This window comes from Arvicanthis niloticus, chromosome 30 (assembly GCF_011762505.2).
Source record: "Arvicanthis niloticus isolate mArvNil1 chromosome 30, mArvNil1.pat.X, whole genome shotgun sequence".
NCBI lineage: Eukaryota > Metazoa > Chordata > Mammalia > Rodentia > Muridae > Arvicanthis > Arvicanthis niloticus.
The window spans coordinates 8,604,589-8,616,666 of record NC_133438.1 but is presented as its reverse complement, the minus strand read 5'-3'; the positions used below and the strand labels follow the sequence as shown (position 1 = coordinate 8,616,666).

The following is a 12,078-nucleotide window of genomic DNA, read 5'->3' as shown; positions in this document are numbered from 1 at the left end:
TTGGGCACAATGTGGACAATTAATTACAATATCTCTGGCTGCCGCTCGTGGCAGCCGAAACATATGACGGAGTGTGGTGGATGGCACATGAAACTGCTTATGAAAAGCAGAGGCTTTGGTGATTGTATCCATGTGGAAGACAAATTCCATGCAGGTAGCAGCATCACCAGAGCATTACGCTCTGTCATAGGACCTGGCAGCATAGTATGGGCTCTCATATGTTGGATAAAAAACTTATTTTTTCTTAGCCAAATAAGCTTCTGGATCTGTTGGAGAAGGTGGCAGACAGGACTACTAGACTTAATAGGTCCCTCAAGTTCCAAAGAAGCTACAGCATTGACTACATAACTGGAATCTGATACCAAGTTAAATGGACCGGGGAAAGTTTGGAAGACCACCAAAACGATCTGGCACTCCACGAGCTGTGGAGTTCCAGGAGTGAACTGGATTTGTACTGGGGGTTCAGAACCAACAACGTAACTGCCAACCCCTGTTTTGGAGCCATCCGTGTATATGTCCACTGCCTCAGGTATAGGTAATGAGGCAGTAATTTTTGGAAATATAACAGGTTGATTAGCAACAAATTGAAGAATAGGGTTCTTGGGGAGATGATTATCAAAATCCTCATCAAAGCTGCATCTAAGAATGGTCCAGTCATCTATGGTGACACACAAGGTTTGCATTTGTTGACTAGTTTAAGGGGTGATAATTCTCATTGGAGGTACACTGAAGTGTGCCAAGCACAACTTGAGGCCCAATAAAGCTAACTGCGCAACGGCAGTGGGATAGTGTTCCAAGGTTTTATTAGGAGAAACATGAGGATGTATCCATAATAAGGGGCCCTCCTGCCATAATACCGCAGTAGACTGTCTCAGTGTCTAAAACACATAAAAGGATGGAATGCACATCACGGATGTGAGTAATTTGTGCTTTACTTAAAGTGGTTTCCACCTTATTCAAGGCCAACGTAGCATCTGATATGAGGCTCCTAGAGGGGTCAGGTAGAGATCCCCCTTCAAGATATCAAATAAGGGAACCAACTCATGTTTGGGGATCTTCAGATAAGGTCTAATCCAGTTGATATCACCCAATAACTTTTGAAAATCATTTAGAGTATGTAAATGATCTTTTCTTATGTTTATTTTTTGAGGTTTAATGTCCCTGGGAGATATTACTGCTCCCAGGAATCATCCCACCATTTCTGTTTGTACCTTCTCTGGAGCCACATATAAGTGTGCTTTCTCTAGTTGTTTAATTCGTGCTATATAAGCAGAGTCCAGCTGGTCTCTGGTGGGAGCTGCCAGCAAAATGTTATCCATGTAATGGCAAACTCTAACTTTCGGGAAGGCCTGCCTAACCGGCAGCAAAGCATGTCCTACATATAGCTGACACATAGTAGGACTGTTGGCCATCCCTTGTGGTAGCACCCGCCACTGATAACGTGCGTCGGGTTCTTCATTATTTATGGCAAGGACAGTAAAAGCAAATAGCTCGCAATCGGCAGGGGCTAATGGTATGGAAAAGAAGCAATCCTTGATATCAATAATAAAAACAGGCCATTCTATTGGCAGGCTAGAAAGCAGAGGGAGGCCTCGTTGAATGGGGCCCATAGGCTGCATCTGGGCGTTAATGGCCCGCAAATCATGCAGCAATCTCCACTTCCCCGATTTCTTTTTTATTACAAAGATCGGGGTGTTCCAGGGGGACTGGGATGGTTCTACATGTCCTGCCTCTAATTGTTCTTGCACCAAGGCTCTTGCTGCCTGTAACTTTTCTATAGGTAACGGCCACTGAGGGACCCACACTGGGTCCCCCGTTTTCCAAGTGATAGGTATATATCCCTCAGTGGCCCCTAAGAAAAATTCAGCCCAGTCCTATCATATTTGGGATGACCACATCTGGGGTACCCTGCATATTCTTTCCCAGCCCTTTGCCTGGCATATAGCCCATGCTCTGCATCATGTCTTGCGATTGAGGAGAGTAATCATTTGTAAGTCTCATGCCTCATTGTGTTAATACGTCCCTTCCCCATAAGGTGACCGGGAGGTCCAAAACATATGGTGTAAACCTTCCAGTTTTCCCTTCCTGATCGTTTCATACCAGTTCCTTAGAGTTTATCATGGGGGAGGATTCATAACCCAATCCTCGAAAGTTTTGGGCAGACCTCTGGGTCGGCCATTTGGCAGGCCAGTCATGGGCAGATATGATGCTACGATCTGCCCCTGTGTCTAACAGTCCCAAAAAGGATCGACCCTCTACCCAAAGCATCATCATAGGGCAATCTTGTAATTCCAAGGAAAGATAGGCGAAACGAGACCCAGTGGACCCGAGCCTGCTATCACCTCTGACTTTGTTATAAGATGGAAAATAGCTATGCAAACTGGGCAATACGAACAGTTGGGCTATCCTATCCCCTGGGGAAATGGCCGTAATTCCCCTCCGAGAGGAGGCCAATATTTTGACTTTTCTAGTATAATCTGCATCTATGACTCCTGGAATAATCTGTAACCCCTTCAGAGCTGAAGATGATCGTCCCAAGAGCAGGCCTACAGTATCTTTGGGCAATGGTCCTGAAAAGTCAGACTCTATAGGCTGCACTCCCATTTGCGGTGTCAGCACGAGTCTGGTGGTGGCACTGAGGTCCAATCCTGCTGAACCCAGAGTGACCCTCCTTGGTTTTGAGGGATTCGCAGAGACGGACTCTGAATGGCCCCATACATTTGCGGGCCCTGGGGTCGTGGGCCCTTCTGCCCGTTTTTGGACGAGCACCACCATAGTTATTACTTAGGAGGCATCCATTAATATCTTTGACAGAGCGACATTCATGTGCCCAATGATTCCCCTTCCTACATCTGGGACAAGGCCCCGGGCCCTGTGTTTGTTGTCCCATATTCTTATTCCTTTCGGGGCACTGTTTTTTGAAATGTCCGAGTTTCCCGCATGTAAAGCAGGCTCCAGTTCTCCCTACTCCTTTTGTAGCTTGTAAAACAGCAACTGCCCAATAAAGGAGAAGTATCTGGAAATTTGACGAAGGTTATTTAGGGACTCACGGAGCCATTTTCCGACTTTGTGGCATGTATGATGGAAGCAGCAGGGAGGATCTTTGGCAACCCAGATACAGCCATGCCATTGGTAGAACAGCTTATATACGAACAGTGTACTAAGGAGTGTAGGACTGCTATCACTCTGTGGAAGGCTAAAGGACTGCAGGCATGGATGAAGGCATGCAGGGAGATAGGAGGCTGTCTAATGCAGGATTAGCAGCTGCTGTTTTACAAGCTACAAAAGGAGTAGGGAGAACCAAAGCCTGCTTTACATGCGGGAAACTCGGACATTTCAAAAAACAGTGCCCCGAAAGGAATAAGAATATGGGACAACAAACACAGGGCCCGGGGCCTTGTCCCAGATGTAGGAAGGGGATGATGAGAAAAGCGGCAATCAGTGGATCAACGCCAAAGCTCAGCATAGTCAGTCAGATACAGGGCTAATATTGCTTCGTTCCCTTGGAAACTTCCCCCGTCGCTTTATCGCTGACGGATAAATTGCCGCTATACCGTGGACTTCCAAATCTCCGCTATACCACGGACTTACCGGTACCACCACTTCTAAGGTGAAGAATTCTGGATCCGTGAGAATTTCTCCTCAGGTTCCCAGGTTTCTTCTTTCCCGGGTTTCTTCTTGTTCCCGGGTTTCGGCACCACTTGTCGTGCCCCACTCGACCAGCAAGGAAGACGTGAGCAACCGGATCCTTCTCAACAGCCTTTATTGTAGAAGCGCTTCTTCATTTTGCAGGGAACCCCGAGTGTCCAGGGCGAGCTGCTTATATACCCTCAGCCCTGGACGGGGAAAGCGCGTGGAGGTACTCAATTGGTCAGAATTGCAGTGCTTCATTAGCATACCCCGCTTCGGAGGGGGTGATTGGTCAGGATTGCAGTACCTCATTAGCATATCCTACTCGGGAGGGGTTGACACCAAAACTGAATTGGCCCAAAGATGATCGCATGCGCAGTGCACTTGTTTACCAGTAGATCATACCAGAAGCCAGCGCCATCTTGACCAGCTGAGTCGGGTCGGCGGCCTACATGTCCTGAATTATAATATTCTACTTATAAATGCATTCATGTGGATTTCAAGTAATCAGTATTCTTACTACACAAAGGTGGCTTAGTAAAAAAGGAAGAGTAAATGGGAAAGATACATTTACTTCAGGAACAATGTAAAGCCTTTTTAGATCATGATGAAAATGACTGTAACTAGATCTGATGACAATCAGTTTCATAAAAACATGGTACTTCCTTACTGACATAAATTGGTATAGTTATGCTCTAACTGTATTTTGAGTGAAAAGTTTTATTTTAACAGGAAGGGTGATATGTAGGAGGAGCTAAGGTGGGAGGAGTAAGGAGAGGAGGAGGAGAAGGAGAGTAGGAGCTAGGTGATGAGAGAGAGAGAGGGGTGTCAGACATGGAGGCAGATGTTCACATGTCTCCGCCAGTCAAAGATAGTTGATATATCTAGGTTGGGTATTAGGTTACACTTCTGATTGATGTTGAACATTTCCAAATTTATAAAGCCATTGGTTAACAGTAAAAAGTTGTATAAAAGCAAAAAGGAAAAGGGGGTATGGGATAGGGGTTTTCTAGGGAAGGAAAATGGGGAAAGGGGATGGCATCTGAAATGTAAATAAAATATCCAATAAAAAAAGGAAAAAAAGAAATGTCAAAAATAAGAAGAAAGAAAAAGCATGATGGTTCACTGTTCATAATTCAAAATAAGTAAAATAAAAGTAACATTTTGTGAGAAAAAAAAACCCATGGTGCTTTCCAGATAGAATCTCTGTCTGTTCCCCACAACCACAGGGAACACATGGAAAATAGATGTACTGAATCTTCCAGATAGAATGAAATGATATTTGAACAAAGGGTCAGATATTGTATTCTAGTGTGATGACTAATCAAACTCCATTTAATGTTAAGCATCATCTTAGTACCTACTAGCCATGTGTCCCTGACTCTGGTCCTTGAATGGTAAGTTGCCCGTAATAACCATGAATAGTAATGTTTTGCAGCAGGTATACATTTGTTCTGTTTGTGCCTCTTAAGTACTGAGGTTTGAAAAAGGCCTGAGATTATAGTCATTTTCCTTGCCACATTAAATGTCATCCGATGCTCTTCTTTCTGTGGGAATGTTGACAAGTAATTGTATCTTTTTTGTTTTTGTGTCCTTATGTGGTTTAGCATTGTCTATAACAGAATTGTATTAATTTTAGCTTTTAATTTTTGCAAACTTGATGTGAAATTTCAATTTGAATTTCAGTCTATATTGCTGAGACAGAAACTCAGAGAACAGCAAGAAGAATGAATGCTTCTCTGGTATGTGCTCCCCAGGTCAGTGTCCTGTCTTCATTTCTTTGAAAATTCGTTTTATTATTTAAACTGTTCAAGACATTAGTTCTCTGCCTATAGTAATGTTATCTAAAGTGTTTGTTTTCTGATTAGTCTTTGTTCTTCTCCAATAATCAAAATTAACTCTTTAGATCTTTTACTTATGATAGGACCAGCACAGCCTTGCCCAATTATGTTTTCACTGGATGTTATACTGACAGGACCTAAATTTTCAAGGACTGAAGACCTGCAGTTCTTAAAGACAATGTGTTGTAAATGATGTTCAAAAAATATATTTATGGGCAATTTCTACATTGCATGGACTTGTGTTCATTAGGAAAGGAAGGTCTCCTGTGTCATATAAATTGCATTTCAGAAATAGTATAGTCAGGTTTTCAGAAATAACCTTGTAAATTTGGATCTGCACATACATGTACAGTGACATCATTGAGCAATATCTGGAAAAGTAGAATTTATGGAAGAGTAGAATTATAATACACTCACTGTATTGAATCCTAGTAGTAAATATGTCAGCTCCCAAGTGGCACAGATGATGGAATGAATATGTGATTTTCTCTTGCAATAACATAGATGTGATTGTAGGTTGATGCAAATTTCAGTAATCTGGCATCTATCTCTTTTTGGCATTTTATGTCACACAGTGATCATTGGTGTTTTGACACGTGAAATCTGTTTGTCTTCGGAGACATTCTGCCCAGTCTCAGTGTATGTGGTAGTTTGAATATGCTTGGCCCAGGGAATGGTCTTGGTAAGAGTAGGTGTGGCCATGTCAGAGGAAGTGTGTAACTATGGGGGTGGGCCTTGATACTCTTCTCCTGGCTGCCTGAAGCCAGTTTGCTCCTGGCTTCCTTTGGATGAAGATAGAGAATTCTTAACCTCCTCCAGTGTTGTCTTAGTTAGGGTTTTACTGCTGTGAACAGACACTATGACCAATGCAAGTCTTAAATAATATTTAATTGGGTCTGCCTTACAGGTTCAGAGGTTCAGTCCATTATCATCAAGGAGGGAACATGACAGAATTCAGGCAGGCATGGTGCAAGAGGAGCTAAGAATTCTGCATCTTCATCTGAAGGCTGCTAGCAGAATACTCACTTCCAGGCAGTTAAGACTAGGGTATTAAAGCCCACACCCACAATGACAGACCTATTTCAACAAGGCTACACCTCCTAATAGTGCCACTCCCTGGCCTAAGCATATATAAACCGTCACAAGCACCATGCCTGCCTTGACTCTGCCATGATTCCCACCATGATGACAAAGACTGTACCTCAGAACCTGTAAGCCAGTCCCAATTAAATGCTGTCTTTTATAAGAGGTGCATTTGTCTTGGTGTGTCTTCACAGCAATAAAACCCTAAGACAACGAGGACATTTCTAGTATATGGATAGTTATTTTCTTTTTCTCTTTAGTTTCATTTTTTATAAGTAGTGTAAACACTGCTGTCTTGAACTTTGTAGTGCATTACATAGAATATATTAGTAAGAATTTTCTGGAGAGTATTACCGTGATCCTGTGGGAAAGTCATCAATTTCAAGCATGAATGAATTTCTCTCTTATATTGTTCTCTCTTTTTTCTTTAGCAGAAAGAATGTTATATCCACCCTATGTTTTTCTACTTTCCCAAGCTATGTATTACATAGGGAACTAAATCTTCCTTTACAATAATATTTTATTTTAACTATATAAATGCTCATCTGCATATTTTTATGTACACTGGATGATACATTATGCCCCTGTATACCTGAGTTTAGCAACAAGCCCCAGGGACTGAAGTCACACATAGCAGTAAGCTGTAATACGTGTTGAAAGAAAAGAAAATATAGTTAACATTTAAAGATTCAAATTTTCAGTAAGTCAGTCTCATGAGCAATAATGTTTTTTTTTAAATTTCTGAATAATTAGTATAATTCTTTCTCAATTAAAAAACTTGATTAGATCACATCAAATGATTCTACTTCATCTGAATGCACTGTCACATATGCCATTTATTTTCACATATAGTAATTATAGTGAAAGACCATATAGAATTTATGAAATTGTTAATATCTGTATTGCATATGAAAATGTTGAGAAAAAAATTAAATAATTTTAATGCTGTCTAATGCTGTTTTTTTCTATTTTATTATTTGGAATATAGTTTATGACTATTTTAGATAGCATCTTTTATTAAAATTCAAAGTTAATTTTCTTTTATGTATGTTGCTACATTTGCTTGAATATTTGTACATGTCCTGTGTATCCCTTCAGCCTGTAGAGCTCAGAAGAGAGCTTTGGATTTTAATCAATTGGGATTAAAAATCTGTTGTATAGTTCCATGCGGGTGCTGGGAAACAACTTTAGATTATACAATCCAAATTTCAGATGGAATTTTAATGAAGTGGTGGTGGCATATCCTTCATCTGCAGCTTAGGTTGTAGAAAACATCAGAAAATTCCTGTAGGGGAGGGACATTATAAATGTAAGAAATACAGTATTTTATTCTATACATTGTATAAGAGCTGCAATGCTTAACTTCTGTCACATTTCTTGAACATTTGTAGAAGATGTTTGTCTTCACATATTTGCAATGACTCATGACATATTTCTTCATATTTTAGGTCTTTTCTACCTAGGAAAACACTTGTGTCCAGCAGCACTTGGTAAACAGGTATTTTTCCATTACAGGATCTATTAACATTCAAGGATGTGGCTGTGGATTTCTCACAAGATGAATGGAAATATCTTGACTGTGCTCAGAGGGAATTGTATGTGGATGTGATGTTGGAGAATTACAAAAATTTATTCTTTGTGGGTAAGAATAATCTTTTTGTAGAATTCCTGATTCATTCGTTGAATTTACCTACTGTGTGTTTATGTAAACTCTCTAAAATTACCCCCTTTCTCAGTCCACCCTTCCATAGTTCCTCACCCCATTCCTCCTCCTCACTGTCTCCAAGAGGATGTCTGCTCCCCCAGCACTTGACACTCCCTGGGACCTCAAGTCTCTTGAGGGTTAGGGGCTTCTGAGATCTCTCAGACCCAGAGCCACCAACAGAGAATATACACGAGCTACTCTGAGACCCCTGACATATATACAGCAGAGGACTACCTGGTCTGGCTTCAGTGGGAGAAGATTCACAACATGGTTTTTATATCATGAGTTTCATGCCAACATGGATTACCTGATGAATTCCTAGTTGACAAAAGCTACACAGTGTCACTGTGTCACAACACATAAAGAAGAAAATAGAGAAATTTTGTTTATATGATCCTTCAGTGAGCTCCTTTTGCAAAGTTCTTTAATGCTTGATCCTACCTTCTGCAAAGTACTGTGTTAAATAAGAATTAGAAGGCTATTGATATTTTCAGTTATTTGATATAGAAGAGATTTGCGGTTCTTCTAAGCAAACATGTCATGATTTTGAAATAGAAAGACCTCTCTTGAGATCCCTGTCCTTGAGAATGGCTAATTTACCTTAGAAGGCTTCAGCAAACACAGGATATTCTCTTACTTATCGATTGATACCTGTCATCTCTAATTGTACTTTTTTTCAGAGAGTCATCGTTTATCTCATAAATTTGAGAACATCTTGGATGAAGACACACAGTGTATTGTCCACAAACATGTGAATATCCAGTCATATAAATGTCATGAACTTGGAAAACTCATTCATGACTCTACCCAGAGTACATCTTACGCAACTAGTCACAGAGATACGTCTCTTGAATCATCATGCGTAAACAGACATGATTCTGTGAATACCAAAGAACCTTGCAGATATAAAAATTGTGTAAACTGCTTAAATTTGTGCTCTATCATTAGTCTTTATCAAGGAACCCACATAGGACAAAAAGAACACAATACAGAGTTTGATAAGGTTTTTGACACTCAACATGAACTCATGCTTATACAAACCAATAGTGGAAATAAACCTTACAAATGTAGTAAATGTGACAAATGCTTTACCCGCAAAGGAGATCTTTGGAGTCATCAGAGAATTCATACAGGAGAGAAACCTTACAAATGTAGTGAATGTGACAGATGCTTTACCCGCAAAGGAGACGTTATTATTCATGAAAGAATTCATACAGGAGAAAAACCTTATAAATGTATTGAATGTGGTAAATGCTTTACCCACAAAGGTGGTCTTAGAAGTCATCAAAGGATTCATACAGGAGGAAAACCTTACAAATGTTGTGAATGTATTAAATCTTTTAACCGGAAACGCAATCTTAGAATTCACCAGAGAATTCATACAGGAGAGAAACCTTACAAATGTCCTGAATGTGCCAAATGCTTTACACGCAAAGGAGATCTTATTATTCATCATAGAATTCATACAGGAGAGAAACCTTACAAGTGTAATGAATGTGAAAAATGCTTTACTGTCAAAAGTGACCTTGGAATTCATCAGCGAATTCATACAGGAGGGAAACCTTACAAATGTAGTGAATGTATCAAATCTTTTACACAGAAAGGCAATCTTAGAAGACATCAGAGAATTCATACAGGAGAGAAACCTTACAAATGTAATGAATGTAACAAATGTTTCACCCAGAAAGACATTCTTATAAGACATCAGAGAATTCATACAGGAGAGAAACCTTACAAATGTAGTGAATGTGACAAATGCTTTACCCAGAAAGGCGATCTTATAAGACATCAGAGAATTCATACAGGAGAGAAACCTTATAAGTGTAGTGAATGTGAAAAATGTTTTACCCTAAAAAGTGAGCTTAGAATTCATCAGCGAATTCATATAGGAGGTAAACCATACAATTGTAGTGAATGTGAGAAATGCTTTACCCAAAAATGCAGTCTTAATATTCATCAGAGAACGCATGCAGCAGAGAAACTGTATAAATATAGTGAATGATAAATTCTTTACCCAGAAATGTAATCTTAGCACTCATTAGAAAATACATACAGGAGAGAAATATTATAAATGAGGTGAATAAGACAAATTGTTTACAAATAAATATCATTTTAGAAGTCATCAGAGAGTATGTACAGGAGAGAGACCTTACAAATGCAGTAAATGTGCAAATATTTTACTGTTGACTTATCTCTTAGAATACATCAGAGAACACATAAAGGAGAGAAACCATACAGATACAATGTATTTGAAAAGTTCTTTTCCAAAATCTCAGGTCTAAAAAAATATCTTGTAATTCATGGGTGGAAAAAGTTTCCACTGGGAAAAGTGGCATATGCTTTATTCAAGCAGTACTTTGGTGGCACTTCAGTCTCTGCACTATGTTTCTTGTGTCATGAACATAAGAATCTTGTGAAAACCTTTATGTAAATGCTCAAATCTTAAAGACTATTAAGCACTTACGCTAAGAGAACCTTTCAAAATGTGACAATGAAAGAAAATTTTCTTTAAACCTTTTTACTTGTTTACCCTTCAAATAGTTCATAATAAAAACCAAGTGGGGAAGCCAGAAAATGTGATATTCTATAGCAGTTCCTTGGAGACTGAAATATCCATTGCAAAGGGAATTACCCACTGATTAAGATTGGTAATGCTCCCAAAATAACGACACCAGTAGCATTCTGTATGTCTAATTCGGATGAAAAATCTCAGACAAATTATACTTCTTAAAAGGAGATATGGCAAACTAAGCGAACAAAATATGATGTTCTTTATCCTTAGATGTGCTCACAGATATACAACTTCCTCCAAATGTCCAGTATTTATAATCTATATCATATGCTGTTTTCAACTTTTAGGATAGCAACTATGTTTGAATCTGTTGGATTTGACCACTAACTCCTTGCCCATACTCCTGTGTGTAACTCCAATAAATCTCATTGATTCAACAAGTTGAACTTGTTTGTTTTCAGTTTCCACTTGTGGTGGGGCAGGTGAGTGTATATGTTGCATTTCCCCAAAAATTTCTCTCATAAAACATAGCTTAATCCACTAAGATTTTCTGCAAACTTGTAACATAACATTAATAGCAGTGTTTTTCATCCAGTGGTTGGCAACTCATTTGGGAGTGGAATGACCTTCTCATGGAGATTGCTGAAGACCATAGGAAAACACATATTTTCAATGGTTTTAGGACTAAGACACCATTTCTTTGTCTCCAGGTATGTCTGCCTGATAAGAATACATTGAGTTGTGTGACAGTGCTGCATTTGTGAGAGAATGAATGCATTTGTGTTAAATAAAATATAGAAGATTGTGTTCAGTGTTCCAGGCTTACTGGCATAGGCGTACTAGGTAACCTTACAATGGCTCTGCACTCAAAGAATGGAGAGTCTTTGGAGCCTGAGCAAAAGTATGTTCTCTTCCTTGAATTCAAATAAGATTCAAAGAACAAATGAAAATCTTCATATTTGTCGGTGACAGGCATTATCCACTGGGTTGTGTCTCTATGTGGATCTTAACTCATAGGCCTTGATTCAACCCAAATCCAATACCCTCAGAACAATTCTTCCTATGGGCAGATACTACAGACCATTGTGGTGTCCCCCTGTCCTGTTGTACCTTAATACTCTACTTTATATACTACATGAAATGAATTAGATTTGTTATTTTTGTTGAATAATTTATAGAATGTTAATATTATACACGTCCCAGAACACTTACTGTGAAATAAAACTCAGTACCTGGCTTTACAAAGGTGTTTTCTTCATCTTAATTTCACATGTGATTACATTCTTAGAAATATGAGATTATGAAGC

General features: G+C 39.4%; 1 protein-coding gene across 1 annotated transcript in view; it reads left to right on the top strand.

The window, feature by feature from the left end:
- Positions 1-12,078, top strand: part of LOC143440601 (uncharacterized) — a 74,384-nt gene that overhangs the window by 23,903 nt on the left and 38,403 nt on the right. Inside the window, exons 3-6 of the mRNA XM_076927406.1 lie at positions 5,317-5,387; positions 8,070-8,196; positions 8,940-10,253; positions 10,345-10,426. Of these exons, the coding sequence (XP_076783521.1) occupies positions 5,358-5,387; positions 8,070-8,196; positions 8,940-10,253; positions 10,345-10,426 (1,553 nt within the window). The 5' untranslated portion in view covers positions 5,317-5,357. The remainder of the gene's footprint in view (positions 1-5,316; positions 5,388-8,069; positions 8,197-8,939; positions 10,254-10,344; positions 10,427-12,078) is intronic.